At 38.8% G+C, this 19,497-nt stretch overlaps 1 protein-coding gene across 1 annotated transcript in view; it reads left to right on the top strand.

Moving 5' to 3' along the window:
• The window catches only part of NPR3 (natriuretic peptide receptor 3), a 40,600-nt gene extending 38,544 nt beyond the window's left edge, over nt 1–2,056 (top strand). The window contains exon 8 of the mRNA XM_027709495.1: nt 1,018–2,056. Within this exon, the coding sequence (XP_027565296.1) occupies nt 1,018–1,129 (112 nt within the window). The 3' untranslated portion in view covers nt 1,130–2,056. The remainder of the gene's footprint in view (nt 1–1,017) is intronic.
• The last annotated feature ends 17,441 nt before the right edge of the window (nt 2,057–19,497 follow it).

Raw genomic sequence — 19,497 nt, 5'->3', positions numbered from 1 at the left:
CATAAAGGAAGTAAACAACACAGTTTTATCGAGTTATTTTGGAGCCTACGATACAGACACAAATATCTGGGGAATATTTTCAGAACTTTTAGGTTGCCACTTTCTATTCAGACATGCTACCCAGATTAAAACCTTGGTGTTTTGAAAATCATTCTTCCACTGCTACATATGCTCTGACTCTGGCTACATATGCAAGTGGAGCAGAGCTTTCCTTGGCGTACAAGCTTTTTGCCATGCATCTCCACAGGCAGTACAAGCTCATGGGACTGGACTAACATCTTTTGGAAAAATTTGTTCTGAAACTGAGGAGAAGCATAAATGTGAATCATCTTACGATTTTTGGAGCAGGTTTGGGTACTAAATGGGAAGCTGAAAAGCAGTCAGAGGGCTTGTTTGACGTTTGAAGTAACACAGCAGAATTCTTCTAAAGGCCTTAGAGGAAGACACACAGGAAGAGCTGTGTCTGATGCATGAGCATTTGTGTTTATTTCTTATCTGTCCTCTACATCCCTCTCCTTAATTCATCATACTACCTCATCTGACATTACAAACATAGTAGCTTTCTCAGAGGGAAATGGGAAAATCGGTTAGTTAATACGTAGTTTTGGTGAGAAATGCAACTGAATAGTCAGTTCTGTTGTTTGAACTCTCCAGAAAGTGCTCCCCCCCCGCATACTGAAAAGAAATTTGTCTTTGATCAATATAAAGCAGGGATGTGACACAGTTCACATGACACTTCACAAAAACTCCTAATCACTTAGATCAGAAATTTTCAAAGAAGCAAATGTCTGTGTCTTGGGCTTTGAGACTGCCATGTAGAAATTAACAGGCATTCTTGAGCCTGGGTAAAATGTTTTGAGGAAAACGACTTTAATCTTTGACCAGGGTTTCACATTCTGCCACATTTCATTTTTCAACTGGCACCCAGCTGTCCCCTACAGGCATTCTTTATAAGGGAAGTCTGTTAGCCTATAGCTGGAGAAGGATTTCTCACTCTGTTCTTCTCCTTTCATGCAGAAAGAAATACAGAATAACTATTGAGAGACGAACTCGACAGGAGGACTGTAACATGGGGAAACATCGGCAGTTACGTGAAGACTCCATTAGATCTCATTTTTCTGCTGCATAAAGAAGAGGAAAAAGAATCCCATTCTTCCTAGGGAAAAAATAATTAGGGAAAAGGACACGACCAAAGACATCCATGTAAAAAGAAGAGGCTCTTGAAGAACATACTCTTTTAAGCAGTAATTTTGTCTTAATTTCTTTCAGAAGCTCAGGAATGATTTACTAATCATATTATGCCGCATGGCCTTTCATCTCATGAAAAAAGAAAATTATGCGGTTTGATGTTATAGGGTGTACTTAATATGTAAAGACAGTATTTCTTAAGGCATGTATTGAGGGCAGCAGATCGGGGTTTAGTTGATGGGGAATGCCTCATTGTGTTCCTTTTTTTTTTTTTTAGCTTCCACCACCTCCTTCCATAATTGCATCTCACCCATGGGTATCAGATATGGTTTCACAGGCACAGGTGCTGGTTGCTGTCAAAAGGAAAAAAAGAGATTTATTTGGGGTCACTGAATCACTGCCATTGGTTATAGGGGATATAAGATTTGGTGTACGGAGTTTAGTTCTGGGAGGAAACTGGCACTTGGGTCTAATTAACTCCACTGAGAAAGGCAGGTGGAAACACACACAATTCTTTCCTTGTTTGTGTAATATCACAATCGAGAGCACTGTTTCTCCCTCTTAAATGCTGGGAGTCTCCAGTGAAGGATGGGGAGTTTCAGTGGTGTGAAATAGGGAGAGAAGACAATCAGGCCTTGGAGAGGACTGTTTAACTCCTCAGTCTTACATGTGTTTTATCACGCTTTTTTCTCTCCACTGCCGTGACTTTTCAGAGTGGCAAATATAGGCTGTGTCGAGCCTGCTCCTGTTCTCAGTGAAGTCAATGGCAAAATCCCGTTAACTTCAGTGAGCACAGGACTGCATCCAAAACTGTAAATATGAAAGTGTTTGTATAGCTGACGCAATTCAAAAGGGGATCTTTTTTTGTGTAAAAATGACATTCCATGCTTCCATTTTATTTTTAGGATATTTTTTATCTTGTATTTTTCTATTGAAGTATCTATTTTTGCTTTGGTAGGATTAAAAATAAAGGAAGAAGATGTTTTGAAGACATATTTTTTATGATAGGAGTAGTATGCAGGGAAAATCAACAGCTGTAAATACATTTTAGAACTAGCATTTAGGGGAGGAGAAGTGACCTTGTTGATAGTAACAGACTTTCTTTTTCAGACATGTGCAACATTCAAGTAGTTACTTAAACAATACAAATGCAGTTATTGAGCTGTCAATGTGATGATGGTCCTGATGGTGAAAATTACAAATTTTTCACATGTTAAAGAGTCCTACAGAAGTTGGTGAGATTTAGCTGTCCATGTGTGTACAATTGAACACCCAAGGAACTACCTTCATTAATTGGGTGGTAAAACACTCTTCTCGTGGTGACTTTGATCCTGCTGCCGTCAGTATCCCTGGGACTTTTGCCATTGATTTTACCAAGAGACAAACTGAATCTGTGATGAATTAGCTGCTGACAGGTTATTTTATACTAGACAAAGGAAAGTTTTGCACTTTTGAGTCAACAAATGGAAATGAACAATAAACTTACTGTAAATGTGGTGAAGAAGACCCATAAAATATTGTCTGTGGGAAAATTGAGCTATGTCTATGGTTCTAGTGCATGAAATATTTTGGTTTATCCTATTCTGATTTTGTAAGAAAAAATTGCTGGTCTCAGCTGTCATAGTCAGATTTGAAAATTAATCTCAAAACTGGCTCTGAAGCCTGACTTCTACAAAACTTCGCATCCCTGAGAAGCCAGGGTACCAACTCTGAGAAACTTTGGGGTTCCTGGAAGTGAATGAAGAGTAAAAACCAGCTATGCCTCCTTTCTGCTGCCTTTTATTTGTTGATGGACTTTTTTTCCCATTATGTTTCACTCCTTTCTTAGCATATGGAGAGATTCATCTCCTGCCCTTGTTGAATACTGTCCAATTTTCCAAACAGACAGAGGGTAGGTCTTCGTGACTGTCAGGGCAGCTCCAGTACAGGGAGTAGATTTGCATCATCCCATTGCCACCTCTGGGCCTGTATGACTTCTGCAACGGTGCCTTGGGCAGGTTTCTGGAGTAGCCTCCTTATCTCATGGGTACCAGAGAAGAATGTAGGCTAGAGCAGATTAATACTACTATGGAGTTGGGGAGAAAAAAAGTCTTTGTGATTAGTTATGGAATTTTTTTCAAGCAGTTGAGATTGTCTAGTCCCTGGGCATGCTTAAAGTTTGGGGTTTTTTAAATAGTTTCCAAGGCAGTTTTGATCTACTTCTTGTTTTTCAAAGTTGCATTTCAGTATCTTCTTTTGCCCATTTGACTACTTTGCCACAGGAAAAAAAGAGAAGGAAAATTCTTACATATGTGAAAAAAAGAGGGTGTGATTTGAACCATAAACTTTTTTTGAAATTATTTTTGTTGTGACTTTACAGTGTGAACTAGTACTCAAACAGTCACTTAAGACAATTGCGTAGATTTTATTTTTCCTGTACCATGCACAGTTGTGTCAGACCAGAATATCTGAGACAGGAGATCCGGCTGGTACAAGAAATTGTTAAGACAGTTTTTTTATTTATTGTGTCATTTTACGATAACTATAAAAAAGTATAGTGAAATATTGCTTTTTATTAAAAAAATTATAATTCTGATCCTTGTTTTTATGTAGGGTTTTAAATCATGATCTCAAGAAGTGTTTTCTGTGGGTGTTTCTATGAGATGTCTGTTGGTAGGATGCTGACAGAGGCTTAGCCAAAACTGTACATCTCAGTGCTTTCCAAGAAAGGTGAATCTTTCTTGCACATTAGAGTATTTCAGATCAATGGGGTTTAATCTTTCTACATTGATGCACGCAAATGTGTGCGTTTTTCCCGTGGAAGTGTGGAGATTATTTAAGACATTTCATGTAAGTAGATTCCTGTATAGCATAAACAGACTTGCTCATCTTTGCTGCCTTTCACAGGCCTCTTGCTAATAGTTCCCAGGTCTTCTCTGGACCATAGATCAAAAACTGCCTTGGGTTTAGGTTATTCAGCGGAGAGATTCTTTACCGGCTAATGCACTGTGCCTTTCTGGTTCATCTGCATTAGCTCAATGCCACAATGTTTAAGCTTCAAACTCTGCAAGGGAATGTCTAATCAAAATAATAATAATTGATTCTCAAAAGAGGTTTCAAGACCTACATTTTTGGCTTCAGCAAATTGCCCGTATTACAAACATACATCTGTATTACAGAGCAGCATAAGGAGACCCTTCACTCAGCTCAGCACTACAGAACATACTTAAAATATGCTCAACTTCAGCTTCTAAGTGCTTTGCTCACTTGGGACCAAAGGTTATGGTCCTGGCCATGGCTGAACCAAAGGGAAATTTGCCATGTGCTTGAATTGGAGAAAGGTTGGCCCTATAGGCCATATGTTTCCTGCTAAATCTAACAGTTGTGCCTGTTAAATTGAAATTGAAGTAGCAGCTTCATACTTTTGTTGGTCAAAGTTTAACAAATTCTGCTAATTTTGGTTTGTTGTTTTTTTTTTTTAATCACCAAATAGTGATCAGCTTAATGGCTGATTCACCTCAGAATCCTCTTCCCAAGGTTTCTGACAGTTTACCTGTTACCTTCTTAACTTCAACACACAGGCTTCCACTGCAAGTGACAAAGATGAAGCAACACTTTAAAAGTATCTATAATTTATTATTCTGAAACCCACAATTTCAGAGTCAGATGCCTAGATGCTTTGTCCTGGGCCACTGCTAGTTCTGGAAGTTTTTTTGTGGACAGTTTGTGTCTCCTGAATTGTCCATGACTACCATCATCACCAGTTAATTACCAGCTCCTGCTGTGATGTGCTTCATTGAAGGCTACACCCAGCTAAGCTCTGAAAACATTCAGTCATTGCTAAAACTGATGGTTCTGAGTGGTCTGCACCTTGCAAGATTGTGGCCAGAATTCACTATTAAAGAGTTATATTAATTCATGTCTGAAAATAAATTCTATTGTGCTGTTTTCAATTTGGTTTTAAGAAATGCGTTATTGCATTATTGAAAGCTTTTTTTTGAGTTTTTTTTAGTGTATTAATAAGCTGTAGCTAATGCTTTGAAAACATTCATGCTGTAGAAATTAAGAGTCTTCTCCCTTACAGAATGTTTTACTGGGAGGTTGATCTCTGAGTCATGTTTTGGCTTGGAAGTGCAATCGTACTGTCATGAAGCTGACAAAAAAACTCTCATTGATTCAGTGGAAGTAAACTCAGGCCCTCGGTGGAGTGTCTTCAGGCTTGAAGCAGTTCAGAGTGAGTTTCTCAGCTTCGCAGTAGAGCAGGCTGCATCAGCCTTAGCTGACCTTGGCTCCAGTGCTATTTTCACCTCATGAATGCCATAATGCTCCTGGAAAGCCAAGAATAGACATCAAAGACAGGAAGCTAATAGTCCTGGTCATAAATTTCTCTGGCAATTCAGTCCACCTTTCCCGGAGCTCAAGACAGTTCCACATCCTTCACTGCCCTCCTCTGTGCTTCAGAGTGTGGCTATGTAGCAGTTCTAGTTCTTTCAGTAAAGCAGTTGAGGTTATTTTTTCTCATTTTTGCCCAGGGTAGAGTAAGCAGTCTTTAATCCCCCTTTTTTCATGGTCTTTTGTCTAGATTCAGAAGTACTTTGACAAGAGAGAGCCATTTTCCATAACCTAATCAGAAATGTTCCTTCTTCACTGCAAGTGTTGGCTTTCATGTAATTTCAGGCATGGTTAATTGTCTCTATGCTGCTCAGCTACCAGCACACCTCATGTTGGCCTGTGGCCACAGCAGCCACTGTGTGAGATCTAGACCCAGAATTGTCTATTGGGTTTTTTATCCTAATTGTTGCTGCTATAAAATGATGTCAAATCTAGCCACCATCTTCCCCAAAACAGGGTGTATGGGAAGAGAAATACAAGTTTCTAATGGTACATTACCTTTTCTCTTGGTTAGCAATGTGGCCTAGTAACTCACCTCAAAACGGTGAGTGATAAAGAGACAAATTTCAGCAAAGTGCATGTTTTGGAGGAGTCAGTTTTAGTTCTTTTTAGAAACAAAGGAATACAGGAGTTACTTTTTGGGATATATTTTTAAGGACATGCTGGAAAAAGTTTTGCCTTCAGATACACTGCATGTGTCACTTCTCCTCCTCCCCTTTCCTTCTTGCTGTGGAAAGCACAAAAAGATTTGTGTGTGTGAAACCTTTCAAGTGGGAGAATGGAAGAGTTTGCACTGTCCATATCCCTGCTTAGAGAGGGAAATTAATTCAGATTGCTTGAGACCTGAATTTTTTTCCCTTCTTAGATACCTTCTAACATCTGAGGTCTGAAACTGATGAAAAATGATTGTTGAAATTAAAACAAATAGCTGTTTGTGAGAGACCTCAGACCTGGCTGTCTACAGGGGTCAGCAAGCTGTGTGGCAGACATTGGTAGTGTCTGTTCTCTTCTAGAGAATAACAGAAAGCCTAAGCACTGGAGTTTGTCCCAGTGAAGTCTTAAGTCTGTCATAAATGCAGCTCTCCCTTTATCTCACCCACAGAGGAAGAAAGGATAAAGGTTAATGTTGGTATTTTTGTGGTGTTACTGCTCATTTCGATTGAGAAGATAATGCTGCCATGGTTTTGAGGCTTTCTTGGGCTAGTGTTTAATTGTGTCCAGTGTATCATTACACAGACTGTTTTATTACGCTATTACTTCTTCCAGAATTTACCTTCTAGGAGGTCCTAACTGACATGCACCAGATTTACAGAATACAAACCTAGCTTTCAAAAAGAGAGGCTTAGAGTTCCTTCAAAAACTCTCACTAACCACTAAGTTAATATTCAGCATCAAAGGCAAAATATTCTAAATAACCTGACACTGTTAAAGTTTGTATGTTAAGCTATATAACTTCAGAAATCCTAGGTGGATTCATTAGATGTTGAATCTTTGAAAGGTTAAAATCCACTCTGTGTGAACTGTTGCTTGGTGTTTTTGTCATGTGAATGTTTCTAGAGGACACTTGAGCAAGCAAAGAAAATGTACCAAAATGAGTATTTAAGAAAATAATCTCATTTAGTTGTTTCTTTTGTAATCTCAAATGGTATGCACAGGGAACACACAATTCTCCCCCAGCCCCCCCAGCTATGGACAAAGGTTTTGCTAATTAGTTGTTCACTGGCAGCAGGCATAATGAGCACAGGTGTCTTGATTCATAGTTGGGGATGATCTGGACTTCTCTTTCTCTGAGAACAGTGTATGAAGTGTGATAGAGGAACAAGCCATCAGTGGTCATTTTTCTGGGTTCCGTGTGAGAGGTGAACATTTCCTTGCATATTTAGTAGTGCCCTGATGTAACATTGAGATCACTTCTGCTGTGTGTGATCCATGGGATTAAAAGATCTGTTGAAAATACGGATCTTTGGGTTAGGGTTAGAAAGGACCTTAAATATCGTAGTTCCAACCCCTCTGCCGAAGTATCTGCAGCTGAGAGAAGAGGGAAATGCTCAGGGACTGACTGTACTCCCGTGATGATGCTATTGACTGTATGGAGGATTGGATTGAGTTCCTTCTGCACAGTACCATCTTTATTGTTCATTAGCTGCTCTCTTAGAGACGCAGCAGAAAGCTTTTAAATCTCACACAGTCCCTTGCCTTAAATGCAGACAGGATTTAAGTGGTGCATGGGGCCTGCTCAGTGTGTACTGTGCCCTTAGGTCAGGTATTTACCCAGTAACAATGTCATCTTTACTGTGCAGGTCTCAAAGTGCTGAGAAAACTTGAGAGGAGTGGCAGGATGAAGGCAGTGGGTAGAATTTGTAGTATTTCTTGTGCATAACTATCAAAAACTAAGAGGACTCAGGATAGACACTGTGGACATTAACTTTGTCCCCCTTTTTTTCGATGATACTGTTATTAATGTAAAAATACTGGACAACAGAGAAACCTAGTACCAGTCTAGTAGAAAACAAATGGAAAGCTGCACAGTATATTGTACTGATGTAAGTAGAACTATCTGCATATAATGTGATTTTATTTATTGTTGTTTTTGTGTAGAGGAGAGTGCGTATTCATGTCTGTGGATATAACCTTTTTTTTTTGTGTAATGTATTTTATTTCTTTTATGACTTGGTCTTTTAAAATATCTACATTCATTGGTGTCCTTTGACTTTTTGTTCTGTGCATTTTCTTTCACACATTTTAAAGATGCAAGAATATCACATAACCTAAATTGTAACAAAATGTTTCCATTAAAGACATAGGAATATGTTATCACCTGTTTCTGTGGTGTCTTTTGTCACCTATTCACTACATTCTTGGTCTGTTTCATATAGAGGGTACTCTCATATGGTACAGAGTTAATAACAGGAGGGTTATTCTGGGTCTAAGACACTGTATAAACCCCTGCTTTTAATGATGTTTAGCAACTGATTAAATCAGGAATCAATCTAACCTTTCTCTGGGAAGAAAATTCCCCCTAGTATTTTAAGGTCTGGGAAAGGTTTTAATCAGTAAACTCCAAATAAACTTTGGATATTTTTGTATTTATTCTCAGTCCTCTAGAAATGCAATTAATTATGCACCAAATTATTTAGATGCATTGGAACCGTAAGTAGGAAGCATTAATTTTTATAGCCTGCAGAGAGGCAAAACTTCACGTGTTTTCCTAAGCTACAAGTTCTTTTCTTTGCAGCAATCTTATCAAATTGGGGGGATTTGATTCTGTTTCTTTCCTGTGTTATTAAATACAGTCTTCACATTATCCTGTTTTGTCTAGCCTTCTGCTTTCTGTATGCGTGTGTCTGTAGGAGCAGTGTTGCCAAAAGTAAGATTTGTGCTTGAGAGTATGCCAGGCCTTTATAATCTGAAATAACTTGGAAATGAGTGTGAGGTAGAAGTATCTGATCAAACTCCTATCAAAACTACAAGTACTAAGAATTCACTGGAGAGCTGATGGAGAGATAGAAACATCCTCTGGGTTAACTGTGGACCTAAAGCCTTTCTACAGCCTAGGAAACAAAAAAAGAGCAGAGAGTAAAAATACAGATTTAGAGAGGGCCGTTCAGTTAGAGAAGGGTTGAACTACTTTCCTAACTGCACTGCCTTTCACTTGTCAATCTCTAAATGTGTCACTACATTTAATTAACTCAATACTACCAAGAAAAAAAATTAATATTACCAGTTTTTACAGCTGATTAGAAGTCCAAACAGATTAATTTTCTTGTAGAAAATATTCTCAATATTTGTTAGAATTGAGATTATTTTAAATCTGCCTCCTCACAGATACACTTATAATTATATGCGTGTTGTACAAATAGAAGTAATTATTTCTCCTGCTTTTGCTTGATGGCTGTGCTCTTATGTCTTCATCTCATTGCAAACAGGAGTACTCTGGAAGTACCTAGTAATTTTCCAGTATTTCTGTATAAAGCATTGTAGGAAAAAATGCACAAATAGTCTTTTGTGCTCCTGATAACTGCAGTAACCCTTTGGGTGCTTTGTGAACAAAAGTGCACATTTTACATGACTCATCTAGAGTATCCTCTAGCAATTTAAAATTCTAGTCAGGGTAAACTAAAGATTAGTTTACTAACGTTTGTTAATATTCTAAATTGTCTAGAATTCAGTAATGATTAATCTTTTACCCCCACTATATTATACATCTTCAAGGAAGATGGCAGGAAGACAGACTTCTGACATCTTTCCTTCATTGACAGCAATGGAAAAAAATCTCATCAACTTTCCTAAAATGAGATTTTCGCTCAGGCTTGGGAATATGGCATGAGAGATCATTGACTGAATTTGTGTTCAGTGCGTGACCCCCGGGCTATTCGTGCACGCCTAACGTGTCATTACCTTCACAGTGACAGGACTTTCTTCCACTGTCACTAGATTATTAATTTTTTTTAGTAGCTTGTCCTTCAAAATAAATGCTTGAGATATGTGTGATGAATTGTGTACATGTATACATATATCAATATTTATGAAACAGTTCATCCAAGTGTGTTGGGTATCCTTTTCTCAGAGAGCGTCAGCCAGCTGACAGGTAAAAATTTTGTGTAGTGAAATTACTTAAGGCAATTGATCTTCAGTGTTAGCAACTTTTGGATGTCATTTTAGATATCCTGAAACCTAGCTGGACACATTTTTGTGGCTTTCTTAGGAAACTATTTCTTGAGGAACATTCATCACATTTCTGAAAAATTATGGTGGCCTTTGAGCCAAATCTTGGTCTTGAACCTCTGCCAATGTTTTCTTGAGTTGAAAGAGCACTGCCAATAAAAAGTAATTGTACAACTGACAGAACCTCTTTTCTTGCCTCCTATGAATAATTTACAGTCTATCATGCCAAGAAGGGTCTCCCTGTGTACATATGCTACTCTTGGTAAATATTCCTGAATCGTCTTAGGGTTGGTTTGGTGGTCTTTAGTTCTCTGCCTCAGAAAAAAATAATCATATTCCCCTTTTGATAAGTAAGTGCTCTGCCCAGCTTTTTGTTCTGGCAGTGCACTGGTTTATTGTCAGTGTTTATTACTTCTTGACATTGCCATCTAATTTAGACAGTAAATCCCTGCTTTCAAATTTTTAATGCACGTATATGTAGTTCAGAAATAAGCTAATGGCAAAAGTCCTAACCATGAATTTATGATCATCCAGCAAGCCCATGTCTATATAAGCCCTGTTCTTCTCCCACTTGTGTTTCTGCAGTACCAAAACAATGTCCCCAGCCTGCCCTATTCCTACTGCTCACTATGTGAACAACCTCCAACAACCACTACTGGGCTGCCTGTAAGCCAGCAGGCTTCCCCTTTTGGGGTCTAGCAGGCTGATAGCACACTTAAGCCATATAAAACATACAGGAGAAGCAGTGCTTGAGCTTCTTCCTCCCACATCTTGCCTCTCGTTACAGTAGTAGTGGTATGACCGGGGGAAAACCAGCATCCTGGATTTGGATGAGGTATGGAACTGCAGTTTTTCTACCTCCCAAGAGAAAAATATGAATGCGGACCAGTGTTTTGCTCTACTCATTTACTTTTGTATAAAAAATGAAAATGCGGCATGTAAGGGGATTTAAAAATAATTTTCCTGTAATCTAAATGCCTTGACTACTAGACTACAGCAGGCATTTCTCACTTCCTATTTCTCTTGCTGCAGCAGAACAATTTTTTTATCATTATTTTGTCTTCAAATGGGAAGAGTGAGGGGATAGACTACACTGGCGCACAGTGGCCATTTTCACAGCAACATGGATTTGAGGATTTAAATCCCTCTTAAACTCTTACAGAAGAAAGGTATGATCTGGTACTTGTTACAGCCCTGGTAATAAGTATTTATTAAAATCACTGTAGTGGGAACAGTCCCTCTGAGTGTGACTTACGTATCCTGGCCAAGTTAGATGCCTGAATCAAGGACTAGACTAATGTCTCTGACATCTGAAGAGGGAGGAAGCTGCTCTCATGATGAAGAGTTTCAGATAGGGAGGAAATCCTGAGAGCCCTGCATACATATGTGATATGCCCCTGCTGAAAAGGATTGCCAGTAACAATTAAGGTGACTGTTGCTTGGGCAGCCTTAAAGTGTATGGTGTGCTGAGACTCCTCTGCAGTACTTACCTCCATGTGCAGGAAGGAGGGTCTAGAGGAAAAATTCACAGCCCCTGACTAAATCCCTTCATACAAGATTTCTTCAAAACAAACGAAGGGATCCCACTGACCCCCACTTGATTACTTCAGTGTTTCATGGAATATCAACTGGAATAACAGTTTAAGAAATACCTTTCTCTTTTAAGAAAAAATACTTAGAGGAATACCTTAGACATCAAAACAACCAGTCCAATAAAAACACCCTCAATTAGGTAAGGGAGAACAAAAAGCGCAGCAACAGACTGATGAGTACAGGAAATTAAACTGGAGGTCTTAGGCTACTGGGTAATGACTAGAAAAAGGCATATTATAGGTTGGGGAGACGAGGGCTTTAGTCTCTGTTCACAGGATAGATTTACCAGAGCAGAGAACTGGCCAGTATCCAACCTCCTACCCTCCTGGGATAGAGAGAAACAAGGCTTTCTACTGGGTCCTGGGCAGTTTCAGGGAAGAAATAACGGAGCCTGTCAGGAAGGCACCAAAAGGTTTAAAGAATGTGGACTAATGCCTGCCTTTTCACATGCCTTCTTAAACAGAAATAAACCTCAGAACCACCTGGGATTCACCCAGCACTACTTATAAATATGAATAATGGAGTAAAGACATCCAACAAAGGAAAATGCAGGCTATGTATCAGGAAAAATTGCATAAGAGTGTGATCTATTAGCCCTCGTGCACTCCTCCCAAAGGGGGCGGAGGTGGAATTTCTGTTGCTCAAAGTATTAAAACCCCAGGCCCTTGGGAGTGTGCTGCAGGAACAATCTCACACTGACTGGAGGGAGGATGAGGTGATTTAACTAGTGGTCATTTCCACCTCCAAATCCCTTTTATGTACATGCCAGAGTACCTTTAGTGACAAGCTGCAGTTCAACGCCAGAGCTGAAAGCAGCCTGGACACAGCTCGAGAGAGTGATTCAGAAGTAGTAGACAGGAAAGGAGGTATAGAAAGAGGGGTGGGGGTGTTAATTTAACTGAGACAAGCCAAAGAGCATAAAAAAATTTTCCAGTCCAGTTTGGGATGGGAACTGAGGCTGAAATAAAGAAAGAGTAGTTAAGTGATCCCATCATTCCTTAAATATTTATAGACATATGTCACATGCCAGTGGCAAGTATGTTAAAGCCTCATTAACACTGCTTTCCTTAGTCAAGGCCTGACAAATTAATACAGATACTAAGGGCTTCTGCCTCTGCCACAGATACCATTGCTCTCTAAGCCCTCACCTGGATCTGACCAGGGGAAATTCTTCTCCTGCCTGAGCTGCAACAAAAGTTTCCATCGACACCAGCAGCAAACACTTAATTTCCTCCTCCCTACAGCTCCCCCTTTTCTGCCAAGGAAATAAAAATGAAGGAGAAATAACGTTTCCTAATCGTGAATGTCTGCATAAGAGATTATATTCTTTTTCACCTCTTTGCGTTGTCAGTTGTTTCTATAGTCACTCCTTTCATCACTTGTTTTCACTTTGTCATTTTTCCCTTTGTTTCCTCCATCGTCCTCTCCAGTCCCTCTACTCCATCCCTAACCCGCGTCCTTCCCTCTCCCTGCCAGTTTTCCTAAGTGCATTCTTTCTCTTTCTTGAAAGCCATTTTAAAAATTGTTGTCTTGCTTTAAAGAGTCCACCTGGATTGTATACTCCTGTAGAAAAAGTGTCAGCCAAGCTGGCAGCCTGATACAACAAATCTCTGGCCCAGGGGTCTTGCCATTGGGTCCCCCAGGCTGTGCTGAGGGGATCTGCATTGTGCTCCCTTGTTCCCAACCTGCTCTGAGTGTTACCGTACCCCCTTACTGCTGCAGGGACTGATACTGAGGGAGAAAGTACCTTTCTCTATTGCTATGTGGCTCTAATTTTATTTCTGGCTCACAGCAGGAATATAAATAACTGCAAACAACTGCATTCCTTCAGAGGACATTGTGTCTGTCACCTGTCCATTAGCAGGTATCAGACAGTATCATGATTTTTTTTCTTTTTCATGAAAGACAACATAACTTTCTTTAGGATATTTTGAAGATTTTTTTTTTTTTTTTTTAACTAAGTGTAAGAGGCTTCTCTCTGATTTCTCAGAATCTAACCTCCCAGACTGGAAGAATGATCAAAATCCAATTGCAATATTGTAGTCTTGAATAGAATACAGACCACCTGTTGAAAATAAAGGTTATTGTCTGCCAAACAAACATTATTAGGCATCTATGTCCTGCTAGAACATGATGTACCTAACTTGGCAGACTAATGTTAACAGGATAGTGCCATCACAGAGGGAGGAGACAAAGACACGCCCATACATATCCCATGATGCCAGCACAATTCTTCCTATTCCTAGAGGCCTATAAAATTTCAAGCTGACTGTGTTATCTGTAGACCTACAGCCCTGTGTTTAGGCAGCAAAGAGAACCACAGTGCAGGAGAAGATCTTCAAACACTGATAGTAACTATGACTTACACAAGGCTCCACAAGGGTAAGAAAGTTCTATGGAAACACCAACCAACACACCCCACATGGCACTGGCAATGAGCAGTCCCACCTTTCAAGGAATGTTTTAATCTTCTGGCTAAATGCCAGATTAGTTTTTCTTTTGAAATAAGTTCTTCAGTTGAAACTCTCTGTAAATTGATTTCTCCCATGACAGATCAGGCATCTGATGCAGCCCTTGCACTTCTGTCGCTGATTTGGCCAAATATTGAACCTGACTATGGGGCAAATGCCACAGCTTAGTTGCATCAGAATAGGGTGGTTAGGTTAAAATTCTTCCAGATGCAGCAGCCAAGGCTTTGAAAAAGTACTAGTGGTTTTAAATCTCCCACTGAGATGCCTGATTTGAGATACTTTGATGTGATTTGACTTTGTCAAAGGCTTACTCTGAGAAAATCACAGCTTCTTTAGATGCCCATGTATAAACAATGCATCCAAAATCACTAATCATTTGGAAAACAGAAGTATTTAAAAAAAAGTCCTCACATCCTCTTCAACCCCCAAATCCCTAGTTACTACACAAAAAATCTGATTATTATGTCCTTTTTTTGTTAACTGGTTACTTCTCACTAGTAGTTTCACAAATGCTCATATAGGGGAACACAATGAAATAGCAAGAAAAGTGTATAGGAAACTTTGAAATATTGGGGATAAAAAAGAAGAACCACCAGCCCTGTGAATGTAACAAACCTGAAGTCATTACTTGAGTAACACCTGCATTCAAAATGCAATCTGAAGCAGGGCTTTCAATCAAAAACACCACCTTTCAGGCCTGCAGCTCTGGTAACTTTAAATGTCCACATATTTACATTGCATTTACACTGCTCCACTGCTCTGTGTTTCATTAGTTGCTTCGGCTCCCTTGTGGTTGCAAGGCTAACTGGATTAATCCATGATTCCCTAGAAAATTAGTGTCCTAGGTGGGAGGCAGGAAGATGGGCAGTGTTGCAAAACAATTGTTTCCTACTGTAGTTCTGGTTTAAAAATCAAGGAGATAATGTTATACTATGCTACTTATTGATAACTAATATTATTAATAAATAGACTAGATATAAATCTAGTGAAATTGTATCAATGCGTTCTCATGCACAACACACTGTCTTCTGTATGATCATGACAGATATATATATATATGTAGATATATGGATATATGAAATACTAAAAGCATGCATTAACTACATGGTGGAAACAAAACTAAGTTGTATAACTATGTGTTATTTTCAAAAAGTCAGGCCTGAATGCTTTGTGTGCCAAAGAAATCATGCCCGCTCATAGATATACACGTTTCGTACCAATGATGTGGGAGCAAATTAATAATTGAGGAGCAACAGCTTTTTATGGGAATGAGAGCTCTTTTCTCTTCCAAGAACTTCCTTCTTTGCACAACTCTCTTCAGGTTTGTCCTGTTCAGAAAAGGAAAACACAGATCTTAAGTATAAAGGACAAGCTTTAGAAACTGTTCAAGGCATGATGTATCAAAATACATCTGGTAGAATTATTTCCACTGTCCCACCCTTAAGACATGTGTGCAAATTTTCTCACAAATACTTGTGTGTAATTCTATCAAAGTAAAATACAGTTATGAAACTTCTTGTTTTATTTTCTATGTATTGCCATTCTTACTCAAGATTGGATGATCACATCTGAAAAGCTTTATATGTGAGATTGATTGAAAAATGTGCATCCACACTGAAAAAAGAAAACACTGTTGAGCCCCACTATAATGCTCTTTCCTGCAAAACCTGTTACAACTTTTTGAAATTAAAAAAAGAATATTTTCTGTCAGCCCCTTTTTTTAGATGAAATCAGTATTTTCTGCAAGAGAAAGAGTCCTTTTACTCTTTTCTTTAAATAGGTCTGTTGTCAAGCATGTAACACAAAGGAAATACTAAAAGGTAAATAAGTTAAGAAGTGCTACATTCATCATTTTTTTGCTGAAAAAGAATCAAAGGTTCAAGCAAGGGTTTTGCAGCAAGGTAAAACTTAAAAGAAAGTTTTTTGTAATTAAGGTCCTCATTATGCCTTCCCCTGTGCTTACGTGGTTTCCTAAAGGAATGAGATCATGAACTCCAGTAGTTTGTCCATCAGTGGCAAGTTTTGAAACAGTTGTTTATTTTCAACTATGTTTGACAGAAGGGTGGATGAGTGAGAAAGATACTTGGGGTTCAGAGATTTTGTTCAAATGGATGACTAAGTACAAGGAGGGGATAAGAATCAGAGGGAGAGAGAAATGGCTGAAGGCCTCTGCTGATGGAAGGAATCAAAACTGGGTTCAGCGTTTATCATCTCTGTTGTCCTGGTGCTACCAGTACAAATCCACACACTGAGCATGCTGTCCCAGGCTCCTTTCTCAGTAACAGGTTTGAATGGTAGTGTAACTTGGAGTCATTACTTTTCATTTGGCATTGAAATAAACAAAGGAAAAAGACAAAGAAAGGGAAGGATAAATATTTCTGCAACACACATCTAAAACACTGATGAGCAGGAGTTTGCAAATCAAAGGAAACAAGGAAGAAACCCTCCTAAGTTTAAACTGAGAACAACTACTCTTATTTTTGTTTTTCTACTATTATCTGGAGTTTTCCTTCTTCCTAACATTATCATTATTACCTTACATTGAAGCCTATGCTAAGTGTGATTTAACACTGGAGACAGAAAAACAGAGAGGTCTGTTTTTTCGGTATCAGGGGTGTCTTTGTTGTGGAAAGCTGTCAGCTCCCAAATGTTGTCTACACTGCATAGATCTGTATACTTTGGCAGGTTTATAGCTCAGAATCTAACTCCCCAGAGACTTGCTGCAACTTGTAAACCCATAAGGAATTTTTCAGGCCAGTTCTATATCCTAATTCATTCACTTATGAGAACAGTTTCATTGTAAGACTTTTAAAAGGCATTTTCAATACTTGTTTTCCTTTGTCATTTTTGCTGTAACAGTGCTTTGAAACATTGAAAAAGATGTCAGGTTAGGTTCCTGGACTATATCTGAATTTCAAGGTGGAATTCCTAAAGTTTTGGGGTTGTTATCTGAGATGCAGAAAAACAGACGGGACAAAAAATATTGCAGCATTTGTTCTTGGCTTTTTACTTGGATTTATTTCTAAATGTACTGCTTGCCCTTTAGGTCAAATGCCTGTATCAGCTGTGCAGCTGGACCAAATACTTCCAGCTGTAAAAGGTGAAAAAAGCAAACAAAATAATCATCAAATTAAACATTTTATTTTATGTTTGGCAGCAGAGTTCAGGTAACCTGAGACATTTTGGTGTTTTTATTTGTTCTCTTGCTGGGAAAACAACCTGTTTTCATTTCATTTTGGTCTGAATCTGTTTCTCTCTGCACATGTTTTCAGCTCACTTAATTAATTGCTGATAAAGCAAAAGGATGAATAAAAGATCATTTAAACCTACTCTCCCATTACATATCTAAAGTATTCCATTTCTTTCAGGGGAATAAGTAACACAAAGCTTCTTTTTTGACTACAGATTTTTCAGGAACCTCCAGTAATATGAAATCTTAGCTCAGTAAATTACTTTACACTTTGTCTCAGGATTATAGCTTCTTTGGATGGCTGGATTGCGTGGCTTGAATCTTTTGTCTTTTTTTCTCATCAGTTCTTCCAGTCTTCCGCTCATAGTCTTTCATGTTCTCTCTCTCTCTCCATCCTGTGTGACCTTTTCTTTGTACTCTTAAAGCCACAGATACTAACTGGTTTTTTGAAAGACACACTAAAAATTGACTCACTCCTGAATGCCAAGAGTAAATTGCAAATGATTTCCGCCACCATTCCAGGGGGCCCATTCAGAGCCCCCTGAGATGAGGGCCTGCATTCACAATGGAACATGTACAGAAAGAGGATGGCCAAAGCTTTGCTGTACTCCAGCAATTCCTGCCTAAGCAATGGCCCAGAGGGAGGCTGCTGCAACTGGAAACACCTTGAAGTCCTGAAAGACCATCCAACATGCCTCTGTTCCTGCTCAAGGTGAGAGACAACGGAGGTGATTTACTGATGCAGCTGATCCTTTCACTTCCTTGCAGAGCACCAGCACACCTGGAGCGCTGCCCCACTGGGACCAGGAGCAATGATGAAATCAGCCTCTGCAGGACCGACTGCCAAATGATTCAAACAGTACTGCTCGAAAGCACATTTCTGATAAAGTATTTACACACCAGTTTATAGTGTTTTTATGCAACCCATACATCCTCCTGTTCAGTTCTGGTTCATTCACCCTGCCCACAAACACAGTATGTAAGCGTGTCCAGAGACAGTGTGATTATGTCTGTTTTAACAATACACACCATCGTGTGGAAATGGGACCAGCAATTAAAATTAAATTATGTTTCTTTTCCCCTTTGAAATCATTGACGAAAAAAATAATCTAAAAATATTAGCTTAACCTTTTGCTAATATCACTGTGAACTTTGGTTTAAGGTCTCTTTATTTAACTGTTTAAAAGAGGAAATGATAACAAATGTTTCAAGGAACATTTTTCCCTAAAGACGTAGGAACTCTGTCTCCAAGCAAAATACTTAACTTGTTTACAAGAGGTATTTTCTGATGTTCTTCTCAGGTCTGAAAAGTTCCAAAACTCACATTAAAAAAAAGGGAGAAGCACCTTTGTTGAACTCACAAAAAGAAATCCCTCACTTGCATTGCAGTTGGTTGGACAGAGAGATGTAACAGAAGACGTGAGAAGTACCGAACAATGAGTTTTCTCATAGGACTACACTGTGGAGTACATAAGCACAAGTGAACACCTAGCCATGTTAAATTGCAGTTAAATTAGAGCATTCGCTTACTGGGAAATACTTGATTTAGCTGAAGTTTCCAATAAAGAGTTTTAAAATTGAATGGAAATAAATAATTTAATGCTGCAAAATGTTTGGGACATTGTTAACTAAGTTAACTTATTTAATTAGGGGGGAAAAAACCCTACACATATTATTAACTGATTTTTGCACAGTGCTGAATGTTTTGTCCACATTCTCTGCATGAAATTGATGGAACTGAGTGGAAGTAAAGAGGCACGTGAGAGGAATCATCACTTTAATTTGATTTACTTATCAAGGCACATCTAGGAACCTGCAGATTGGAGAGATTTTATTCACCAATCTTTAGTTACAGAAACAGTATTAATGCCATCAGAGGAGAAGCAGGCGCCTCATGGGCTTTCTGGGCATGTTAAAAGTGCATATTAGAAGGACTCACCACGGAGCTTTTCAAACCTCTAAGTATTACCAGTTGAAACAATTTTTAGGATTTATGTTGTTTCATTCTTATGGATGTGG

This window comes from Neopelma chrysocephalum, unplaced genomic scaffold, assembly GCF_003984885.1.
Source record: "Neopelma chrysocephalum unplaced genomic scaffold, ASM398488v2 Primary Assembly neopelma1_96780, whole genome shotgun sequence".
Lineage (NCBI taxonomy): Eukaryota > Metazoa > Chordata > Aves > Passeriformes > Pipridae > Neopelma > Neopelma chrysocephalum.
Note: the sequence above shows the minus strand (reverse complement) of the source record. Positions and strands in the feature narration are given on the sequence as shown.